Below are 24,836 nucleotides of genomic sequence, written 5' to 3' on the forward strand. Positions count from 1 at the left end.
CCGCCTCCCTCCGCGCAGCCGCAGCCTTCTGAAGATTCGGCCGGTGGGAAACAAGTTTCGTCCTCACTCGATCATCCTTTTAACGCATCGTAATATCCGCGGGGAAACTCACCTAGTGAAGGTAGGCTTGCAACATTTTATGGTTTCTACTGAGATACAATATCACATTGCGTTAGCAGGATATATTATTTAACGTCTTATCTGGAAGCGTTGCATTCGATCCTAAAATCTGGTTTGACATGTAAACTGATCATAGCCGTGATTGAGACGGTGAATCGTTTTTGAGCTAACTATCCGCAGGCACTTATCAGAAATGTAAAGATGGTTTGAAATTGCATTTGGATTGCATTGCAGTTCTTGTCTCAGTAATGACCAGATAATTCGCTCTTGTCTGTATTTAGGAAAGGACGTCTTGCTTGTCCCACACCCTGTATCAATTAATTGCTAAGAATCATCAATACTTAGCTTTGTGCTGTGTGTTTATATTACACAACGAATAAAAGTTACAAGTAACCTGACACGTTTTTCCTGTGGCAACAGAATCAGTCTCCTTCTAACCAGTTGTCTCACAACACGGGATTCCTCGATAGAATAATGGCATCGAACAAGCTTGACTTGCTAAGTTACATCTTTTGTCATCCTTTGCTTCTTCACATAACACGTAAGAGCGAATGAATGAGAAGTAGTTAACATAATGTGAGTTGTGTGTAAATAGGTACCTGTAATAAGTGAGAGGCTGACAGCAGCCGACCCAAGCACTAACAGGGTTAAAGTGGTTCACTGAAAAATGCTGACTCACTGGTCTTTCAAGTTGGTCTGTGAATGAGACTCATTCAGCAAGCACAGCATAGTTGTGCTTTTATAGATAATTATTAACACTGTGGTCAATGCTGGTCAAGGTGTGAACGTGACGGCTAGGTTGGTTAAGCAACCACATGGTGTAGCTGGGAATCTTGTATAAAGATTTTAAACATTGTTTTTACAATACTTCTCTTATCACTGTGTTCATTATAGAGCTTTCATACTGGTAGTTTGTTACTGCTTCGTTTTCATGACTCAAGTTTTGACGAAACAGTTTTAAAAGGTGTATGGCATACAGTACTGTTCATTTACAGTATGTACACTATGTACACTTCATTTACAAGTGAGAAATCTGTTGTTCTAGCAGTACCCTGATAGCCTCTAACTTTTTAGACTAATCCACTTGTGATTCTGCATGTGATAATATCACAAGAGACATTCAATGGAACAAATCTGATGAGAGCATTTTGCATGACATGCATTTACCAGATGCTCTTATCTGGAGAGACAGACAAAGTGTGTACAAGTTGCATCTAATGATGTGGCATGAAGGAAGTTACAAGACACTGTTATATAAGTAGTAGTTGAGTTATGCATGAGTAGACAAGCTGAGGTGCAGTATGAAGAAGTGTGTCTGATGGTGGATTAAAGGTAACAGAGTTGTTCTGCTTGCCACTAGTAGGGTAACTCCAGTGATTTGAAATGGATAATGGTAGCCAGTGGAGAGAGCTTAGGAGGGCTGCAGCATTGGAGAATTTGTGGGGACTGTGGACAGGCTGAGCATCAGCATTCTGGATGAGCTGCAGAAGCCTGGTCACACATTCAGGGAGGCCAGGAAGGAGGGAGTTGCAGTTCAGGCAGGAGAGGATCGGTACCTGGACCAGGAGCTGAGTTTACTTGGTAGAAAGGAAGGGGACACGTCTTCTGACACTGAGAAGGAAGAATATGCAGGCTCAAGTGACTACTGCTATGTATTCCACAAAGGCAAGTACACAGTTGAGTGTCACCTCAAGGTTCTTGGGAATCTGGGCGGCTGAGGACTAGGCCGTGGTCAAGTTGAGCCTCAGGTGATGATTAGACATCCACAATGTGATGACAGGTAGGCAAGACAGGATGCACAACAAGCCCTTAGTTTCAGGGGAAAGACAGAGCCATCAGCATAACGGTGATATGAGAAACCTTGGGAACACATAATGAATTATCTTAAATGGTCTTGTGTACAGTGAGACTGTAAGAGGACCAAGAAAAGAGCTCTGAGGGACCTCTGTTGAAATGTTACAATGGATTGATATGGGCCCACTGCCACTTAGTAGGAAATTGCAGAGGTGTAGAATTCTGTCCAGCTAGGAATAGTGCCCAAGAAACCCATTTCCTGCCAGGGTAGACAGAAGGACATGATAGTTTACTGTATCAAAGGCCACAGAGAAGTCTAGAAGAATCAGGGCAGCAGAGTGAGGTGCATCTGTCACAGAAAGAAGAGCTATTTTGGTAGAGTTGCCATCCTTTAAGCCAGACTGGTAGGGGTATTGCAGGTCAGTCTGAGTAAGAAAATGGGACAATTTATTAAAACAACTAGCGTTTTAGAGAGGCGAGGGAGGGTGGAGACCATGCAGTAGTTATGTACAGGAGAGGAGTCCTGTGTCTTACTGGGTTGGAATAGGTGGTCTTGATGACCAGCAAACCAACTTTGAAACATAGTCTTGACAATTGACTGCTGAAGTACTTCAAAGTAATTAGGGTGGGACATAAGGTGCCTCATATGAATTGATGAAGGAGACCAACTTTCAGTCTGCTGACACACAGGCCTGAATTCAATCAATATTTGACTTGATTTTTTTCAGTAGAAATTTTTAAAAAAATTCATTTTGCTGATTCAGTTTTCGCTGAACTTGCCATACTGGTTGTGTTTGTCTTGATTCTCCTCAGCTTTCTCTTAGGTCACTTGACTCATGGCATGTGTTTCCCCACAGATGTCGCCCAAGAAGATCCAGGCCGGTCCGGTGGTGGAGATGCAGGGGGACGAAATGACCAGGGTGATCTGGGACCTGATCAAAGAGAAGCTCATTTTTCCATACCTGGACCTAGAGCTGCACAGGTGAGGCACTGCGGCCCCTGTGGTGCGCCTTTGACTCTGACATGTACGAGGTGGGCTGCTTTGTGGTGGTGACAGCAGTGCTGAGTTCATAGGACAGACTGTTCCCCTCAGATGTGCTGGCTTTGACCCCACAAAATGGACTGCGTGGGTAAGCCAATCACACTAAGTCAGTTCTGGGTCAATCAATCAGTTCCTCTGGTGTGTCTCCTTGAAAGGGAATCAGCTGACAGTCGTGAGCTTTAGGGTTAACTGGGGTTAACTAATAGAGATACTTGTAATTGCTATTACAGTCTCCCCTTCTGTACATTCTCTTCTGTCACAGTGTATTTGGCTCTGGCGATCTGTTGCACACACAGGTTGCTGGTTACCCAAGCCTCATTTGTGTAAGATCTTTGGACTGTGGACTGACAAGTGATGCCGATACAGGACTTTGATTGCAGCAGAGTTGTCAGTGTGATAAACTTACAGTGTTACTACCACTGTTACCTTATGGGGTGTCAGGGTAAACACATTTAGATACCACATTTGAAGCCCTTTTACAGTGAAATGCCTCTGCATCACAGTGTATGTAACATGGCTATTGCAGCCAGTTTCGTGTCATGTACCCAGGCAGCACAAACCTGCAAAAGAGGCCTGTCCTGTCCTGTAATGGGGTATTTTCCCTGGGAAATGCCTGTGCATTCCAGTTGGTGCAGTGGATCGGGATGGGGGCGGAGCAAAGGGCAGTCAGGTCACCTCAGACCATGGGTCACTCGTGGTTGGTGGGGGCAGGGCTTTTGCTTGTGTCTCGGATGAAGGTGTTTCTCTAGTACTCTTTCTGTTTGGTCTGCTGCTGTGTGGAGAGGGGCAACTGCTTGTCATGCAAACTGTCACCTCGGGTCCAAGTTTAGCAATGAATGCACACACTGTTGAAGTAGTGAGTGTGGGGTGGAATTGCAGAGGGGGGCATTGAGTGAAAGGTTGTCAGTGGTACAGTGTAGCTTTGGAGCTGGCGATAACTGGCATACGTCCTGCTCATGGCTTTTCCTGCATAGATTTTCTTATTTGGAGTCTTGAACGACTCAGACACATGCTTATGGTCTACAGTCCTTAAAGAAGTGTGGGGTTTTTGATTAGCGCTCCCACTCCTTATGTGAGCCTCCATTGTGCAGAGATTGATTACTCAGTTCGGTCACGTCGGAGGTGGTGTGTCTGAACCGCCTTTGTGCAGGGAGTTTTTGACTCATTTCTTTAGCACAGCCTATTTTGTGCTGCGGGAGAAATCTGACCCGGTTTGTCTTGATTGCAGAGTTCCTGTGGCGTAACTGCAGCTTCTCTGAGGACATGTGATTTTGTAATACCCCCCCCCCCCCCCAACACACACACACACACACACACACACACTGGAAAAGCCAACACCCCTGTTATCACAGCAGACATAAAGCTTACTTTGAGTATTACTACTACACCTTGTTTATGTCATATTTAGCTGCTTGCTTTCCTTTCTTTGTTGATTGTGCTTTAGTATGGAGAATGTAATATTCAGAGCTAACGTTTCATGTATTGCACACAACATTGTGTCTCTGTCTGGTGAAATAGAATACTTGAATTTGGGACACTCTAGTTATTTCACCTTATCCGAATTTCACTGTATATCATCTCAGACGTTCTCTGTCTTCATGTAACAAGTTTTGGTCCTTAGTTGTGTCTTTGAAGGATCAACAGAGTCCTGCTTTTGTCCTCTGTATTCCTTCTTTGTAGAAATGTTTGGCAGGCACACACCTTACTGTGAGTTACAGAACAGGGTTCTACCGGGGGACTTTAGGCAAATCCATGTGAGTGAATGTTCTAAGGAGATGATGGTGGATCACAGAGCCAACTGCAGTCACACATCTATAGACATCAGTGATCTGAGCTTTAGGTTCAAACCCCTGCCAAGGTTGTTAAAGTTACGTATATACGTCCTGTAGAACATCTGAAGAATCTTACCCTTCCTCACCACCTACTTAACCAAAGTTTTGGTGCAAGCCATTGTTCTGTCCCACCTTGACTACTGCAACTCCCTACATGCTGCTCTCCTTGCATGTGCAGTCAAAGCCCTGCAGCTCACCCAGAATGTTAACGCTTGGCTGCTCAACAATGCCTCAAAATTCTCCCATGTCTCACCCATTTACACTTCACTCCACTTGCTACTGATGACAGCCTGCATCTGTTTCAAAATGCTGGGCAGTGCAGGGAACAGCTTCCCCTTATTTTCAATCTGTCATCTGACCCTACACACCAGCCAGGCCACTGGTGCTCTGCTTCATGAAGAAGCTTTGCTGTCCTCACAACTCACGGCTGCACATTTCGGTCACGTCCTCTGTTCATGTCAAGATTCCTGTAGAGGTCGGAACAGTGGAGTCACTGGCCACTTTCTGTCGCAGACAGAAGACCCACTTCTTCAGACTGTATCTGTCCCCCTACCTAAATGTCATTTTATGTCTTTCCTTATGTGTAATTTTATATGTGTTAGTCTTACAACAAGATATGTGGTAACTTCCTGCTCGGATGGTGTAGTTATTGCATGAAACATAATGGAGATATTGTGTTGCACTTGCGTGTTGAATCAAGTGCACACTTGTGATTTCAGCACTGTGTTTGGCACTGAGGCATGTTCGAATATGAGTAGTAGTGTCCTGTTTGTGCAGTTTCTCATTATATTTTATTAAATGCACTTTGTACTTGTACTTTGTAAGTCATTCTGGATAAGAGTGTTTGCCAAATGATGACAATGTCAGCTTAAATGTATATTTTGTTGCTGTCCAATTGTGTGCATGCATGTGCACTCTGAAAGTTTAAATGTCACATGGGACTTGAGATTTTAATAATCATTGTCTTAATGTCAGTGGAGTTGGCAATTGGCTCCACCCTCAGAGGAATTCCATTTGAGACCCAGATATAACATAATCACCATTTTAGGCACCAGTTCAGTCCACAAAGGAGGCAAGAGTAGTACATCACGTCAGACTCACCTAACCTCTGTGTTTGTGTACCATGGCAGAAGTGAGCACTCATAGGTCCAACCAAACACCCCATGCGCTGTGCACTAAGGTGAAAGACAGTGCACTATTGGATGTGGGCTGTGAGTTTCATGCCGCTTGTCTTTATTGGCCAGCTACGACCTTGGCATGGAGAACCGCGATGCCACGGATGACCGGGTGACGGTGGAGGCGGCCGAGGCGGTGCGGCGCTACAACGTGGGCATCAAGTGCGCCACCATCACGCCCGACGAGAAGCGCGTGGAGGAGTTCAAGCTGAAGCAGATGTGGAAGTCCCCCAACGGCACCATCCGCAACATCCTGGGCGGCACTGTTTTCCGTGAGGCCATCATCTGCAACAACATCCCCCGCCTGGTGCCCGGCTGGGTCAAGCCCATCATCATCGGCCGCCACGCCCACGGGGACCAGGTACTGCTCTCCGTCTGTCTCTCGTTGTTTCTCAGATTCATTCTGTCTCTCTCATTCTCTCTCATGTTTGGTACATGGTACATGTTTTATTCAAATGTGCTTTAGTTTCATGGGTATACAGTACCAGTCAAAAGTTTGAACACACTTTTCTTTATTTTTACTATTTGCCACATTTTGGAATAATAAAGACATCAAAACTATGAAGTAACACAAATGGAATTATGCAGTGACCAAAAAGTGTTATAAACAAATCAAAACTGTTTTATATTTTAGATTCTTCAAAACAGCCAAAAATATTTTTTTTTTGGAAAGAAATTCATACATAGGCGTCAACATTTATGTTTGTCTATGGAACAAATTTCAAGCATTTAAATATAAGTCTTTAGACCTAATGTCTTTGAATGCATGTTTCCCATTATATTAATCAGGTATGTCCAAACCTCTGACTGGTACTGTACATGGAAATACAGTTTATAGATTTAGAATTGGACACTCTCCCTCTCTGTATGTCTGGTTGTTTGAGTGGAATGTGAGCCTGTCGCTACCTTTGTGAGTGGAGGGTGTTTGTCTCTGTGTCTGAATGGGTCAGAGTTACTGATTACACTCATCTGAGTGGCCTTTAGACTGCAGCATAGGCATTACACTTGAAACTCCATACTCATAGTGGGACTAAAAGTGTATTTCTGTGGATCTAATCATCCAATGTGTTCCCTACCAAGACACCGGGATAATGATGCTGTAGAAACCCAGACTGTCAGTCTGAGCTAACGACTCTGCTAACAACCCACTCTGTGTCAATATCCATCCAGATCTCTCGTAGCACAGTGATCCGTGGTCCAACCTAACCTGGACCAGGGTGTTGCGTGACCTCCTTCCACCAGGTGTCAGCCTTCTTTGTCAGTTGTCCTTAGAAGAAACCCCTTGTCTCTTCCCCCCTGCAGTACAAGGCCACAGATTTTGTGGTGCCTGGGCCAGGACGTGTGGAGATGAAGTACACCCCCAAGAGTGGGGAGCCTATCATGTTTGTGGTCCATGACTTTGAAGGTATGATGCATTTTCTGACGTGTGACATCATGCTGCTGTCCCTTACTACAGGGCAGGTTGGATGGGTATGTGTCCTCATCTGAAAAGAGGGCATTACATGAACAGGAAGTCCCCCTGACTAGTTTTTGGTAATCAGTTCTTGGTCCTGGATGGCTGGACTTGCCCTCTCTTCCCCCTGTATTACAGACATGGATCAGTAGAAGCTGAGTGCAGGGACTGTACCACCATATTCAAATGAAATAACCTGTTCATCTGAAAATAATCACACTCTATGGTGACCTGTTGAGTGGACATTTGACCACATCTTGTTCGTATTATTCCTAGTTGGATTATTCTGTGTCTGTACAAAACATGTACCAGCTAGTAATTAAGGGCTGTCTTCAAAACATAATATTTGATAACTGAAGTATGCACATTTTTTTCTCTATGTCAAACAAATTGATACATATACGGTCCTGTTGTGGTTCTGCCTGTAACAGTGTGCAGTGTTATAGATGAATTCAGCATCTGTAATGTCAGTGTGCTGATTGGAGGGTTGTGATGTGATGCTGAAGGTTGTGTCCCTGGCTCTGTGTGTTACCTGTGTGTCTACAGGCACAGGGGGTGTGGCCCTGGGCATGTACAACACAGACAAGTCCATCCGGGACTTTGCCCACAGCTCCTTCCAGATGGGCCTGGCTAAGGGCTGGCCCATGTACCTCAGCACCAAGAACACCATCCTCAAGAAGTATGATGGCCGCTTCAAGGACATCTTCCAGGAGATCTATGAAAAGTAAAGGCCCTCCCTCTCCTCTCTCTTTCCAGTAGATTTATGGGGGGGAAAAGCAAAGAGCGCTCTCATGTGGATTGTTTTGAGGAAGACTGGTGTGATTGTGTTGCATAACCATCTTTATCAGCAAGTTCAGTTTAGTTCAGAGGTCATCCTCTGCCTCTTCCTGGGAGAATAACACGTATCAGCCTTAGACGGGGCATTTTGTTTGAATAAGTAAAAATTCACAATGTTTCATTTTCAAGTAATCATTGCTGTTTTTAACAGTTAAAAGGGATATCTAGATGAAATAACTGTAAGAGAGAAATGCTAAACTCTTGAAAAGGCACAGCTACAGGAAACAGCAAAATGCAGAGCGCCTTTTTACTCCACATATTTGCTGAGGTAATCCTGGCTAATCAGAAAAGACTGTGTATTGTACACAGAGAAAGGAGTAATGCAACCCTTGTGAAGAAGGGTAATGTATGATACTCCAGCTGGGTGAAGGCCTGCCTCAGCATCAGCGCCCTCTTGTGTCTGCCGCAGGGAATATCAGGCACAGTACGAGGCCAAGGGCATCTGGTACGAGCACCGCCTGATCGACGACATGGTAGCCCAGGCCATGAAATCTGAGGGGGGCTTCATCTGGGCCTGCAAGAACTATGATGGGGACGTGCAGTCTGACTCCGTGGCGCAGGGTAAGAGACAGGCAGGCTCTGATCTGTCCGTGATCACCCGTGCTGATATGTAGGTATTGCTCAGGCTGGATACACAGGCGTCCTTTTAATGAACAGACAGAAGGCACTGCGGAGTGACGGGTGGCGTTGACGCGTTTCTCTGTCCCCTCAGGGTACGGCTCTCTGGGCATGATGACCAGCGTGCTGGTCTGTCCTGACGGCCGGACGGTGGAGGCCGAAGCCGCTCATGGCACAGTGACTCGACACTATCGGCAGCACCAGCAGGGCAAGGAGACCTCCACCAATCCCATCGGTAAGAGACACACCCACACACACACTCATTCACTGACGCACTTGACGCAAGCACACTAAAGCTCTAAAGAACAAACATCTTTCTAGTAAGGCTGTCTGTGACGGCATAAAGATGTGTCCTGTTCTGGTCCCTTTCAACCCACCAGCCTCCATCTTTGCGTGGACACGTGGGCTGGCCCACCGGGCAAAGCTGGACAACAACACGGAGCTGCGGGTCTTTGCCGAATCACTGGAGGCTGTCTGTATCGAGACCATCGAGGCGGGCTTCATGACGAAGGACCTGGCTGCCTGCATCAAGGGCTTACCCAAGTGAGATCACTTTCCTGTCAATCATTCTCTGAGGTCATTCTGTGTCAGATTCCAGACCGTCAGAGTGTTGGAGACGGGACAGCCTGTCCACCCTGACCAGAAAGTTCAGCTATGAAGGGTCACTAGGGGACAACAGCACAGATCCATTGAAATCTGAGACCTGCAATATGCACTCTGAAATAGAATTATTTCTTCTTAATTATAACATACCTGGCAGTGAAGATGAAGCTATATTTGTTTTTGTAAGACAAATACTAATATGACTTCCAACCCTCTTGAGCAGCTGTAATCATTTCTGTAGTTCCTGCATTGTGAGATATTATTTCTTTTTCAATCGTTGAATGCTAGGCTTGAGGAATGTGATAAGGGTGTTGGTCAAGGATGGGAAACTTGCTCTGTGTATGTTCTGTTAGGAAAATTAGTGTCTTTGTCTTTTCACATAATGAGCAACTTTGGGTGCCCAAATGACCTTGAGACCACTGTGGTTCATTTAAGCTTTAGACCTTCCCAGATCCATGGTTTTCCTCTGCTGTAGCAGACAACCTCATCTGCCTTGGCTTTGTTGAGAGCCATCTGACTTGTGTGGTGTCAGTGTGTCTCTCCTGGACATGTGTGTTAATACATTTTTATCTTTAACTCACAGCTCTGACTGTTTGTTCCATAATACAGGAAATAAGGGATATTATTTAGCAATCCTCAGAAGAAAGATTTAAATACCAAAAAAGCCATATTGTTCAGTTTGTCAGTGGAGTGGTCCCTATTTTCCTGCTTTTTCTCACTCACACTTTCTTTCTGTCTGTCCAGCGTCCAGCGCTCAGATTACCTGAATACCTTCGAGTTCCTGGACAAGCTGGCGGAGAACCTGACGATCAAGCTGTCGAGCCAGCCCAAACTCTGATCCTGACACACACATGCATGCACACACATGCGCACACACACACACACATAACCTTGAATCCGAGCCCTTTGTTTCAGCGTGGGACCAAAGCAGACCAGCTCCTTCCTGTTGGGAACATTTATCCTGGTTGGGTACCTCCCTTACCACGGTGCCAAGGTATCTGTGGGTCTGCATGCAGAAGTAGAGTAGGTGACCTGCAGCCAGTCAGGATTTCCCCCATGCTGCCACAACTCACTCAGGCTACACCACCCTGGAGAAGGTCTCCGAAATGAGATCTGAACTCCCGCCCATCACCCACTCTCTGCCCTGTTGCCTTAACTACTTTAATGAGCTGGTCTGCTCGTAACCATTTGATGCTGCCAAGAGAGAGCTGGAGAAGCTCTTTTCCCCCATGTTTGCTGAATGGTCACATGTTTACTGTATATTTGTTTTGGTTTTTAAGGTCAGTCGTCAGTAAAGCTGTTGTGAAGTACTTAAGCTGTAGGTTAAAGTCCACTCACACTACACCGCCCCCCCCCCCACCCTTGTACATGTCAGGCATTAGAGACATGCAGCCACTGTGATTTTTATGTTACTGCAGTAACATGAGGGGGGTGATGTGGATTCATTGATCTGTGTGTTCAGTCTTTGTGTGTCTGTAAGCCCCTGTATTAAAGGACTGTTTGGAGAACAGGGATTCTGTGTCTTTTTCTTGTTGGTTGGTTCAGATTCTTTGTAAATCATTCATTTCGCAGATGTCCTTATCCACTATGAGACTTCGACAACTTCCATTTCTTGGAAGTTGGACTGGTCTAGTCAGAACTGACCTGTAGCATCTCAGATGAGCTTCATTGTGGGGTCAGAGTGATCTTTGTCACCAGGTGTCTCCACCTTACAATCAACAGCTCCACCCACAGCCTCCATCTCAGTCAACAGCTCTGCCCACTGTGTCCACTTCACATTAAATAACTCTGCCCACTGCTTCCACCTTACTGTCAACAGCTCCGCCCACTGTGTCCTCCTAGAATTCACGTGAGTCTCTAACTCGCGTCAAGCAGAACAGCACTGCTAGCCATGACTGACAGACATAAACATTTGACCAATCCTGTTCACAGAAACATTGGTTGGGGGTAAAAATGCAAAGGAAACTACTGCCCACCCAAGATGACTGCATACAAAAACCAAAATATGTCTGTGGAATTTATATCAGATTTGTCATGATTAGTGTTTATTTAAAATACTCCATCTGCAAATGATTTTAATTAATTAAAAACCGACAAATTTCACAGCTAGTAGCCTACATAGTAAGCAAAAAAAACAAAACAAAAAACAAAAAATACAGTCTCTCTCTGTCTCTGTACTTGGGTTCCTCTGCGCTGAAGCGGAGTTTTGGAGGTCGTTCCGTTGAGGAAATGTCTTTGGCGCAGTCTAAGGATGTGTGCGGCCTGTCCTCCGTGGCTCTGCCCCCTATGACAGCACAGCTTGTGAGCGGCGGAAGCTCTGCAGGTTGTCTGCGCTGAGGGAGCGCCTCATGCACACCTTGGTCAGGTCTCTGTACTTGTCCTCACACAGTCTGGAGATGGCCTGGGCAGCACAAGGACATGAACATGAGTGGCCACATACCTCTGCAGATAAATTGCTGCAGCTCAGCTCATTTCACAGCTTTTTCTCTGGTTGTTCATTCTCTCCACCCTCACTTTCTCATTCTGTCTCGATATCTTTTTTGGGGATGTTCCATGTCCTCTGTACTGACTTTAAGACAAAGACAGGTAAAATGAAAGCAACAGCAGCATCCCTACTAACCCCATCTGACAACATTCCCATCAAAAAAAAAAACAAAAACAAACCCAGTCCTGCTACTTTATTTCACTTTCTACATGCTTTCATCCCTTCCTGACCCCTCCTGGCCCCTTCCCTCACCTCCAGTCTCTGGGCACGCTCGTTGCTAAGTGGCTCTAGGGGGAAGCTCAGGTTGTTGTCGTCAGCCAGCGAGCGCAGGTCAAAGTAGTACTTGGCATAGACGCTGGCCGGGACGTTAATATTGAATTGCAGCAGCTCCAGGAAATGTCTCTCCATCTCGTTCCTAAGACGGAGAGGGAGATGGTGATGAGTGTGATGAAATGTGGTGAGAAACCACACACACGCGCACACGGCTAACGCTGGTACATTCTATACGTATTGACTGAAATGAAATCCCTCTCGAGGAAGCGATGCGGTGCTAGCATAAATAATATAACTTGGATGGAAGCTCGTGTAACTCAGATGGATACAGCTCTGTTCTCTTGTGCTGGAAGTCACTCCGGATAAGAGCATCTGCTAAATTCATGTAACAAAATGTAAAATGTAAAATCAGCCACATGGCCTGTCCTGCTCTGAGGGTCTTTCTTGTACAAGCAAGTCCAACTCCTGCACGAGGCTTTACACTTTACTGCCTGTCCTGTTTGAAGCTTAGGTAAAAAACAAAAAAGTTCAGGAACACGCTGCCTACTGAAATGACCCCACTCAGAAACATGAAAATAGACCTCTGTCTGCCCCAGGCCCTGGCTACCACATCTCACTGTGTTTCTGTTCCAGGCATGGCTCTCAGTACCCTGAACATATCACTGGTTTCACACACTGGCCCAATCCACTCATGCTGTTGTGTCTGCTTCTTAATTCTGCACAAGTAATAAAGACTAGCAAACTTCAGCAGTCTGGCCAACATTGCTCAATGCTTCCCGAACGGAAGCCAAACTTTCCGCCTTATTCTGGGCCGCAATGCCTGCGACAGCCACTCACATGTCCTCCACAGTGATGTCCTTGAGGATCTGGCAGTAGTCCACATTCCACACCGCCTGGTCGTCCCACACCTTGGAGGCCAGCAGGATGGCGCCCAGCACCATGCGCTTCCAGTTACAGGGGCAGACGTCCAGCTCCGCGTAGGTGAGAAGCCGCTCCAGGTACACCTGCGTGTGCGTGTGTGTGTGTGCGGTGGTGGCGGGTTACATCAGTCAGATCTTAGAAGTCAAATCTCTCCATTAACAATAAGTCCAAATTTTACCAGAAGGACATTTAGACCAGTTTAAGACCTGCACCAAGAACCTGTTTTGCTGGTCAATGTAGCTCTAAAAGACTATAAACAAAAAGCGAAGGGACAGTATGCTGACCTAACACTGGCTGATTGTATTATACCACCCTCTAGTGGTCTCCTGAAATGTAGCTGCACTGTATCTAAATTCACAAACATTTTAAGTCATTTGAACACAGCTAAAGGAAAAAATCTAGATATATCCAACAGGTGAATAGAGTGACCTTCATCGGGCATTTTGCAGAACTGTGTGTGCCTGACTGATTGACTGATTGATCAATTGGCTGACTGATAATGGACCGGCAGTTTGATTTGAAAGACTGATGATCAGCCCGCTCCTCACCAAGGTGACGATGGCGCATTCAGCTGTGAGCTGCGCGGCGCTGAAGAGCGTGCGGACAAACCGGTAAATGACTTTGTGCTCGGGGTCCGTCCTGGAGTAGTCATCGGGGACGTGATCTCTCTGCAAAGCAAGCGCAAGGTCAGAGCCCCGCGCTCAAGCGCGGTCAGACACCTGGTAACATTTACTGCGTTCACCACTGATGGCTCACGAGCACTCAACAATAAGGCAGATAATCTGCCTTACCAAACCAATCTGCAGCTGAATTGCCTTTCACTTAAACATCTCTGATGGTCATGCTCTTAGAGACACAGCTCCCCATGAACACTAAATGAATGACACAAACACTTCCCCTGTAGTGTGACGAGAGAACACACCCGCACACAAGTGATACACAAACATGCTTCCTCTTTTGTGCACTCCCTTGTTCATTTACTTTAAATAAAAGGATAGACATTTAAAGAAGTACTACTGTCACATTAATGGTTACAGTTACAGTGAATTGGCCCTGCATGCACCCGAGCCATAAAAATAGGAAGAAGCCATCCTATGCTTAAGTGACAATAGATTCTGGCTATGTGGGCCAGCAGGTATTGATTCAGACCAACAGCTGATATTACAAGTGCTATTGTAATGCCTTTATTTAGAGGTAATCCAATGCATATGTTTGTTCCCACAGATCTATAACACAGCATATCTGCTGACACATTCATCCTTCTAGTCTTCCTGTGATAACCAGCCAGTCACTCACAGAGAAACACAGTTCTGAAACAGGCTCAGGGTGCCTGATGAGCAAAGAATCCTCAATCTCAAAAAAATTTGTGCCTACTCATGATCACACATGCCTGCCATAACTTAAATAATAGACACTTTGAGCAAACAGCAAAATGCAAGACAGTGTGTGAGTCCCTAGTGGAGACAGTGAGTGTTCTGGAGTTAGGAACAGGACAGGAGAGGAACTGATATGGTGGGCTTCTGGACCTTCAGCGTGTATAAAACTGAGGTTTGGGACTTACAGCTTTAAATGAAACACCTGACTGGACATTTTTCTATTTGTGGCAAACACAGGGTTGTTAAATTTAAGGGAATACACTTCCTCATTTCTGCCAGGTTTATGGTTGTCTGTGGCAGGAATTTTGCATGGAGGGGAATTTAGGCAGACAGAATTGTTTGGTTTTAGTCACAGCAGCTGATTTGCTCTAAAGCAGCGGATTGCTCTTTAACTCTGTAATCCGTTTCGCCGCACCGTTTCGCGTGGATTAAATTTCTAGGCAGCGGCCAGCCACACAAAACAAGCTGCTCCTGAGCTTCTTCCAAGTCAAGAGGGCTTACTCTGAAAATCTGATTTCGTTTCTCTATACGTGACTGTAAATAATGAGTGACTCTTCCAGTTTGTGTGTGTGTGTGTGTGTGTATTTAAGTGTAAGTGTATGTAAGCTGTCACTCAGCTTTGCCTCAGAGCCTAAGGCAATGAGCTGAGCAAGAATGTGGAGCTGCCATGCACTGTCACTCCCTGACTGATATAAACCAAACTGCTTTACCCTGCACATGAAATGACTGATCAGTCAGTGACTGACTGATGTGATCCAGTCATAAGTCGGTTAGTCACTGACTGAGCATGAAATCTTTGCCATGTTCAGGCTTCCCGTACTCCTCCCTTCTCCACTCACCGACAAGGGGTGAATCTTCTCGTCGAAAATGTCCAGCGATCTGTTGGAGTCCCTGGGGGAAGAGGGAGAGACAACAGCTTATCCAACACACAACTAAACCTCCCGCACACTTGTACTGCTAACTCCAGGACAGGCAAACAGATACGTCATGAAGCGAACTTTTCTTTCCAAATTTTTCCTTTCTTACATGTCCACTTTAACAAAGCTCCTCATGATCCCAAGTATGATGAGAAATGAGTCTCAGAATGGACTGTACACATCTCTCACCCACTCTGGTGTAATCATGATCACCCAAGCACTACATCACACATTACACAACCTTCTACATGTTAAAAGTGTAGAGGAAATAACACAGATAGAACTTACCTGTTTTTTATGTGGTAATATATTGCTAATGTAACACTGGAAAAGAGAGAGAAGTAAAGTCAATTAAACACAGCTTCTTTCTGACAACTGAACAGGAAGATGTTTAGAACATTGCATACCTGCACCACACTGAATCTCAGGTAAAGCCACTGTTAGAGCCAGGGTCACAAGTGTTACTATCTACCATGAAGCTGCTGACATTACTCCTTTCCACACTCTTACACACATGCACACATGCCGACATACATGCACTGACACACACATGCATACACACAAACACACAGGACTAACTATTTAGATGAAAATGTCCAGCCTTTCCTATTTTTGTGCTATTCATCCATTCATTCACGTGCAGCTACATTCATTAACTTACTTCTCCATTCATTTCATACATTCATTAATTTTTCATTCATCCATTTATTTCTCCACTCATTCGTTTCAATATTAGAGACTCTGCCCCTGCCTACTAGATATTTGATTTCATTTGCTTCCCTAATATGAACTGGCAATTGGACCATACCAAGATCTGTACTGATTAAATGTTTTCTGCATCTTCACATGAATATTTAATGTGATGCACTTTTCAGTTCATGAATATTTATGTAAAGCTGTGTCTCCTGCTTTCTAATACAACTGAAATGTGCCTCCGTCTCAATGAAATGAGGTATGAGCTCCTCACTGAACACCGTTAGCATCAGTTCCAGTCTCACTAAAATGAGGTTAAGAACAGTGCCCAGAGTGTTAGCTTCTGACTGAAAGCTGTTAGCATCAGTTCCACTATCCGTATCACACCATGATGAGTGGCGAGTTTCTCAGCCTGGGAGCTGATGTTAGCTCTGCTGACTCTACAGTGGGACACTGCAGCTACAAGTGGTACATTATCACTATTTCACCCGCTGGATATCTACACACTGATAAACAATACGCATATCTCCATTTCTGAAGTGAATGCTTATTTGGAGAAGGACGTCATGTCCATTTTCCTCCAGCTTCACTTTATACTCGTTAAGAAAGTATCTTAAGAAAAATAAGATGAGAAGTGTATATTGCGCAGGCTGACGGCCAAATGAGCTCACCACTTGATTGTGCTCTTTAAGTTGGGCTGGCTGACTGTGCTGTCGTCGATGAATATGGTGGAGCAGGAGCTGTATTTCTTGGAAAGGGGGCCGGGAGAAAACTGGAAGAAAGCAGTCAGTCTCAACTGGAGCAGCAACATATGGGAGCAATGGCAGGGTGTGGAGGTGTGGAGGAAAGTGGACTCAGGGGCAGACTGCTCTCTTTCCAAGGAGCAGATATTACTCTTTACACTTAATTACTCACATGGTTTATGTGATTACTTTTCCTTTTGTCCCGCACTGAAACAGAAAAACAAAAAATAAAGTGAAACTTGACACCAGAAACCAGAAAAAGAGCCATGCAACAATGTGTTTCTTGTCATGAGAATACACTACAGAGAATACATTGCAGGCGCTTTAATTCAATGGGTAATTCCAATCTTCTATAGACAATTCCTGTGTATTTTACAGTGATCACCATGTACGTCAATATTAAGTTAGGATGACCAAACACAGTTAGTCTGCACTGGACGTTTTATTCCACCTCTGCCAGGTTTTACTGCAAACATTTAAGGCACAACCCTTGAAGATCATTAGAACTTGGTAATTGTAGTTGTAAACATTCACAGTGGCTCCAGAATTAAACAATAGTAAGGGTTTCTTTTGAACGGAAAACTCAAAGACAGTTAGGGACAGACTAATAACCTTGTGCATAATGGAAACACATGGTTATTAGACAAAAGCAGACATGTTAATGCACATGTTACAACAAACTCTGTGGTCTTGACCTAGATACATGAAAATCAGTATGTGCTCTGAAGAAGAGAGGAAGACAAATTTGTGTCCTGCTTGAGTTTAATCATAAGCCATGCATAACCTGGTGTGTCAGAGCCCAGACTGCTTTTGTGATGGAACCAAAGAGGAACACAGCCATCGAACGTCACAATCAAAAAATAACAGCCTTTTGGATGTCATTGACACGGAATAATAATGGGTTTTAATGGCATAAGTCCATGATTTACATGTGATAAAATATACTTCAGAATCCAGGTACATCAGGGTCCCATTCTGCCATAAGTGCCTCAGAGGAAAAGGTCAAATAAGACACTCCAAAGGGCTGGCACATCCTATCCCAGATAGCCTGCCTACTGTTCCGCTACATTCACCATGGCGACTCACCATCTGTCTGAGACTTGCTGAGGAAGATGGTGCTGGCCCGGGCATGGTCCGAGGGATTGGACTCCAGAGCCAGATCTGAGAATGACAAAAAGGCAAACATTGAAGACCACTGTATGTGAATACTATTACTACTGTAACTATTATCACTACACTTATGTATCTGCTGAACAGACAGCTGCATCCAGAGCAACTGCCATACTTGACACATCACCGATTTGTACAGCTGGATATTTACTGAAGCAGTTAAGTACCAGGGTCCAAGGGCAGGACAGAAATGCCTCCCCTGGGATTTGACCTTTTGCTTACCAGGCTGGTTCCATATACCCTACCGACTGTGCCACACTACTACCTAGAAGGAGGCACACATGCCAACAGTTTATATATCAGCCTTATGGGGTCCACTGGCTTTGCTGTGTGCTTGGTGCATAAAACTAAAACACATGCTGGGAGTTGACTACAGAAATACTTCTTCCTTTGGTGAACTTAATATGAAGTTTAACCCCCAAGCAAATCAGCATCTTCAATGGTATTTTACGGTGAAATACAGGTCATTTTTCAGAGAACAGCTGTGGATCCTCTTTAAAAATCCTCATCTTCCACACAGCTGAGAACTGCACACAGAATGGGCAGTCTGCCCTTCAAGACAGATTACCCACCGAAAATCCGCCTACGACTCATCGAGCGAATCCCTAATGAATCAGCTTGGACACACGAGTTGACTATGCACAGCACAGAACCATAACTCATACTTGTATCAGTGTATGGTTGATTTGGGGAATAAAGCCCCATTCAGGTGGGCTCCTAAATAATTCCTAGGCACCTGTCCTCTCTAGGACCAGACACATCTGGCCCTAGGGGAATTTACCCTGGCTGAACCCCAAGATGTGCACCGGGCGCGGGCACAGTGAGTAACCACAGCCCCAGGCTTCGGCCCTGCTGTCCTCATCGTCCAGCTCATGCAGGTCAGAGAGGGTCAGGCAGTGCTGCTGACTGCAGCAAACGTGGGCATCCCCGTGCCAAAGTCAGCTTTCATAATAAACCTTGCATTGCTGCTTAGCCTGGGACCACGGCTCAAATATCCCTGACTGTACAGGGCTACTTCCCCAAAAATGTAACATTTAATACACTGCTCTCTTACACTATATGGATACTGAAAAGTACTGAAAAGGTTTCACAGAAGTACATGAATCTCCATTTCCTTCCAAAACAATGCAATGATTGTAAGCTTTGACACCCCCCCAATGCACAAGTGACGAATGGACACTTCAACTTCAACTAGTTGCCTTTTTTGACCCTTCAAAGCATAGAAATGGCAGTCCCATTAAGATATTTATTTTTAACTGACATATTGACAGTTCTTTTATAGCTTAGTTGAGGCCAAGTATAATCCCTTCTAAAAACTTCTCCCTATAAAAACTTCTAACTTCTTTTCTGTTCTTTGCTTCTACTTCCCAGAATGCACTGTGATGCTGATTCCCTCACATCTCCCAGTATCAGAAAACTTATTGATAAATTAAAAATGTAGGAAAATGTGAAGTTTTATTCTCTCTTATCAACAGTAGGGTAGGAGAGCCAACTGCATGAAATAGATTCATCTACTGGAAATGTCCTTTTTCCTTCCTGAAATTGTGAATGAATTCATTTCTTTGCAGCAAGTTATTATTCATGTAGAAAGAATCAGAATTTCATACAATGCATACAAGAAAAAGTGGGGTCCAATTATTTGACTAATCCAACTTGAGAGTTACAGAAAATGCATATTATCAAACGTATGAAAGTGGACATCTAAAGTACACCAGAGTGACTCAGGCGGCAAAACGTTCGCCACGAGAGCAGGCTGAACACAACGGCCCGGGTTCGAAACCGACTGCGTCACACCACTCTCAGGCACCCTGTGATCTGTCAGGCACTTGTAAATTGCTTGGATGACATCAATGGTGTAGTGCACACTTCACTGTGCTGCGCTGTGTGACCTCTACAGTGCAAAATAGTGTTTGGTTGTACGCGGGTGTGTCAGAGGCTTCAGCGCTCTTGCACGAGTACTTGAATGAGACTGTTGCAGTATATAAGTGGCAATTCCAAACAGGGATGCATATGAAAATAGCATTAAAAACATCCCTAAACCCCACAGAACTAGCCTCAGATCTAACTGCTTTGCAAGACAACCATGGCTTTCCACATACTGTCAGACAGGAAACCATCCAACCGAAGTCCCACCTTCAAACGGAACCTCCATCAGACCCCCAGTGTCCATACTCACATCCACCTGAGCAAACATCTCGTATCCTAAAGAACAATTTGACAACCAAACAAAGACATACATCCTCATAGCAAACAGAGGCACACACAAACTACAGACTCATACTAAACAGGCGCACACTAAGTACAACCTCACAGCAAACAGACGCACACGGTAACTATAACCTCATAGCTAACAGGGACACACAAAAGAACAATCTGAGCTTAGAGAAAGTTTGTGAGCAGTGAAGCAGAGCCCTGCTCTGAGGCCCTCCTCTTAGGGAACCCCCCCCCCCCCCCCCCCGGCAACTCCTGCACCCATTGGGCATTCTCATTAATGCCTCGCAGCTCTGGTTTCAAGACAGGGGGGTGGGGGAGGGGATGGGTGAGGTAGTTTGCCCTGGCACAGACTAGCAGGCATACTGCAGGAACCGCCCTGGGTGTAGGCACCCATGGGCCCTGACCACCGACACGCACAGCATAACTGTGGTGACCCCTGACTTCACAGCACAGGCGTAAACTTTCATTGGGTGAGAGTTGCGGTGCAGTTCGCACTGTGAAAACACACAGCTTTCTGGTTTAAATTTTCACGTTCTCATCTTCTGGTGCAACCAATCTCCTTCATTCTACACACCATACAGTGTGGAGTATTTTATGTGGGGTACATATTTTTGGTGCTGCATTTTAATTGAAAGCTAGTTAAAACTAGAAACTCCATGGGCGTGTCCATGTCTCATTCCCCATCAACTCCATGACTGTGATCATCTTAATCACTGCATGTCACTGGTATCATTCACAGTTTTACATCCTAATGACAAGCACAATATTGAACTTGGCAGCACATGAAGTCATTACCTGCCACACATGTCACAAGGCTTGATAAGACATGATTAAATGTTCCAATAAAAAAAATCAAAGTGTAGTCACAGAATGGCACGCACCTTTAAGTGAAAAGGGACATTGACAGCTTTGTTACCACAGCATAAACAGAGAACAAAGCAAGTCCAGGCAAATGGGCCCATCAGAAGGCCAATCACATCTGCCGGTCTACAAAATTAAGCCTTCCAGGCTGTCAGACAGTGCATTTTATGCACTCATTATGTGGTCAAGGCTAGTTTCTCTGGGGCTTTTAGAATCTCCTCTGTAGATAAACACTCCAGAGAAAGGGTCTATTATCAGAGAACAGAGTGCGCGCTGGTCCTGACTGTTAACACAAGTGTTTACTCAACACACATTCAAGCGTGGATGTCATTTTCAAAACTGGCCACAAAAGCATGCAGTTTGTGAGTGTGTGTGTGTAGTGTGTATGCATGCTAGGGATGTAATGAATCTGTCAAATAATCAACTGTCAGTCACAGTTGATTATTAAAAACTCATGCACTTTTGATAAATGACCCAGTCCTATGTAGTAATGTGAGAACTATTCATTTGATTACATGAATATATTTATGCCCCCCCCCCCCCCCCCCATATGAGCTATCTGGCAGCAGTAATGTCAGATTAGTTCGCCAATGTACACTAGTTCACCAATGGCCATCTTGTTAGACATCACATTGTGCTCTACTGCTACTGTCTAAAATTCAAGATAGTTAATATAACCTAGCTATTTAAATTATAATTTAATTATGTTTTCTTTGAAAAAAAAAAATCCTTATGCTTTTCACAGAACATCTGATCTCCAGCATCCAAATCATGTTCAACAAATTGGCCACAAGTATGAATAGTGTACAGTCACTAACTACTAACTAGCTTACTTTAAGTGTTATGAAATTGAGGTAACATACCAAAATGGCCAAATGTTTGTTATGGAAATTATGAAGACTGTTTCATACAGAAAATCCAAGGCTTTTTACTAGGCCTCTTCATTATTTTGTGGAGACAAATAATGAAGAGGCCTACAGCAAGATAAATAAATGCAGTGGTGCTACATTACAATATCCTAGCAAAAACTTGTAAACACCTTACTTTTTTAACAAATGCAGTTTCTTATTCTGCAGTCTTTTGAAACAATTTAGGCTTCTTCTGACAGGGCTTGCTGTGATAAAGTATGATGACAGAGCTTGCCTTAACCTGCAAAGTGCACAAAGTAGCCAAAAATGATATTTTTGGTCAAAAAATATATCCAGCATGCAACATTTGTTTCTGTTTTTTGTTTATTTTTTTATATTACTGTCTGTATTGACCCAAATAATTGGTGCAATTTATCCTATCCAAAGTTTTAAACACTTGTCAACATTAATTAACATATTTCAACCTCCACTGACACCAATTAACTGATAATTGCTCTTCTCAGCCATCAACTAATGGACAGCCAGAAATTTGTGTTATTGACATCCCTAATGCATGCATGTGTGTGGTGTGTGTGCATGTGTGTGTGAAATATGCACGTGTGGTGTATGTGTGTGCCTGCACGCTTGAGGTATGCATGCGTGCGTGTGTGTGTGTGTGTGTGTGTGTGTGTGTGTGTGTGTGTGTGTGTGTGTGTGTGTGTGTGTGTGTGTGTGTGTGTAGTGACCTGCAGCTGTGCAGCAGAATCCAATCTTGGAATGCCAAGGATAATCTGGGTTAGGTTAGGGTTCCTGTAACGCCCGGCCCCCTTCTGCACTATTTTCGAGACAGGTAGAGTCCCTGGGAACAAAGTTCTCCAGGCTGTGTCAGGCAGAAGGACCTGTAGCAGCGCGGATATCACTCTCTCAGTCAGGGTGCACTCCTGCAGCTGCTGGGAGAGCTAAGTGGATTACAAAGTCAGCTGTATATTAACAGGAAGCTATTTTAGTGTGTGGCTTACTGTGAGGGACAAATGCCATCGACAAAATCAACAAACAGAAAAGCTAGAAATGTCCACTGACAACAGACCCCCGACCAGCATTAAAAACAGTGTTTTCTCATCTGGGTGGACACCCTCTACTTAATGCAAGTAGTGTTCCACAGAAGCCTACAGAACATGAAGCTCATGTACTTCAGTTGTTTGATGAAATGTTATACGTGCCTGTGAATGCTCTACATAATATTCTGACTATATTTAATCTTCTCAACTAAAAAGAGCTCCGTTCTTGGCCATTCTCAAGATGGACACGGACCATACAAGTTAATACAGTTAAATCATTAACCAATGCCGCTGTCCAATATTTCAGCTTGCAGAAGCAGTAGCAGATACTGGAAAACACAACAAATGTTGGCTGTCCTCTCATGTGACTGAAGGCAGCCGTGGGCCTTTGCAAAGCGTAAACCTGTCCGTGTGAGCTGGGCAGACCGGAAGACGGACGGAGGGAGAGTCAATTTACACTTCAGAGCCATATCCTCTATTGACTCCTGTGAAGCACGCCTTGTAAACACGACCCTCCCCCCCACCATCACTATAAACCACCCATCAGGTAACTAATAACCCCCCTTCAAAAAAAAAACTCGCCAACATACCGTCTGGCACCTCTCTGTCGCTGATGTGCTGCAGGTACGGCCCGGTGTCCTCGCTCAGATCGGTGTTGACTTGATAATCCTCCACAAGGTCTGGTTGCCTCGGGAGCTTTGGGCTCCCGCCCGGAGACATGCAGCACGATACCGTGTTCCCCATTTCTGACCCGAACCGACCCGATCACCAATGCTGGCTACCACTTCTACGGCTGTGGAAAGCCCTCTACAACTGAGCAACGAATTATTCTTTTCTCACACTAGCATGAACCCCTGAAGGTGATGACAGCTTTCGTTTAATACAGAGGGTTTGAAATGGCTAAAGGGAGCGCTACCACACATTGAGACTTTTATCTGGTCATTTATATTTAAAAAGTGGCATGCCTGTGTCCGATTGCATGCCTGTCTCCATTGGAGGGTGTGCTCGCCGGTTAGGGAGACGCACTAGAATTACGGCGAGCTGATCTGGCGGCTGCAGATGAAAAATCGGTGCTGGTTCTGACTATGCTCTGGCTAGCATCGAAATCAGAGCTAGGCAAGTGAGCTAAACAAGCAATACTCCCAGCCCACTTAAACATTACTTGAAACTACCTAATACTGGTAATTCGTCCATTCTTCACTTAGCTTGCTAGCCAGTCAACTCGCTAGCTAGCTACATTATTTAAAAGGCTATTAGCTAACTATCACGACTCCCAGCCAACTTTGTAAGCTTAAAAACTAGCTAACGTTAACTGCTACAGTGAACATTACATTATTAGAGATAACCCCCCCAATGCTGCAGTTGGTTAGCTATCTTAATTATGTCAAATCAAATAAAGTAACGATGTTTCCAACGTGCAGCTCCAACCCTTTATTCCTGCCCCGGGTCCGGGTTTTCAGATTCTCCGAGGTAGCTTAGCTAGCTAAAGCTATCTTTCTACAACCCTGGATAAAACACCAACATTATCCCGAGGCTTTGGGCCTAGCTGGAAATCGATCCTACCCCCTTATTCTCGTCCCAGCAGTTTCAGCGTCAAAGAGCAACTATTTTCTCGGTCTTGATCTGTAGAAGCTCGGCTTTGGACCCCAGCTCCGGTACTGAGGGTCCCACGTTATCCCCTCCTCCCCACCGGCCGATTCAACGATCCGCTCCCCTCCACCACCTCCATCTGTTCCGAACACCGATTCCTCTCACGAATGCAAGAACCACCCACCTCAAAGCTTCCTTACCTACTATTGGACA

At 44.8% G+C, this 24,836-nt stretch overlaps 2 protein-coding genes across 2 annotated transcripts; one reads left to right on the forward strand and one right to left on the reverse strand.

Moving 5' to 3' along the window:
• On the forward strand, positions 1–10,967 carry LOC118785627 (isocitrate dehydrogenase [NADP] cytoplasmic-like). Its single transcript, XM_036540443.1, has 9 exons — positions 1–121; positions 2,772–2,896; positions 6,033–6,324; positions 7,266–7,368; positions 7,963–8,140; positions 8,663–8,814; positions 8,966–9,106; positions 9,252–9,414; positions 10,219–10,967. The coding sequence occupies exons 2-9, from the start codon at positions 2,772–2,774 to the stop codon at positions 10,310–10,312; spliced, it is 1,248 nt and encodes a 415-aa protein (XP_036396336.1). The 5' UTR covers positions 1–121; the 3' UTR covers positions 10,313–10,967.
• A 578-nt stretch (positions 10,968–11,545) lies between these two features.
• On the reverse strand, positions 11,546–24,329 carry LOC118785779 (cyclin-Y-like protein 1). Its single transcript, XM_036540711.1, has 10 exons — positions 23,624–24,329; positions 17,969–18,043; positions 17,055–17,089; positions 16,811–16,911; positions 15,735–15,770; positions 15,369–15,420; positions 13,702–13,821; positions 13,070–13,236; positions 12,212–12,374; positions 11,546–11,875 (listed from the first exon to the last, which is right to left on the reverse strand). Exons 1-10 carry the CDS (start codon positions 23,775–23,777, stop codon positions 11,759–11,761), a joined length of 1,020 nt encoding a protein of 339 aa, XP_036396604.1. The 5' UTR covers positions 23,778–24,329; the 3' UTR covers positions 11,546–11,758.
• Positions 24,330–24,836: the final 507 nt, after the last annotated feature.

Source organism: Megalops cyprinoides, chromosome 11 (genome assembly GCF_013368585.1).
Source record: "Megalops cyprinoides isolate fMegCyp1 chromosome 11, fMegCyp1.pri, whole genome shotgun sequence".
In the NCBI taxonomy this organism is placed as follows: Eukaryota; Metazoa; Chordata; class Actinopteri; order Elopiformes; family Megalopidae; genus Megalops; species Megalops cyprinoides.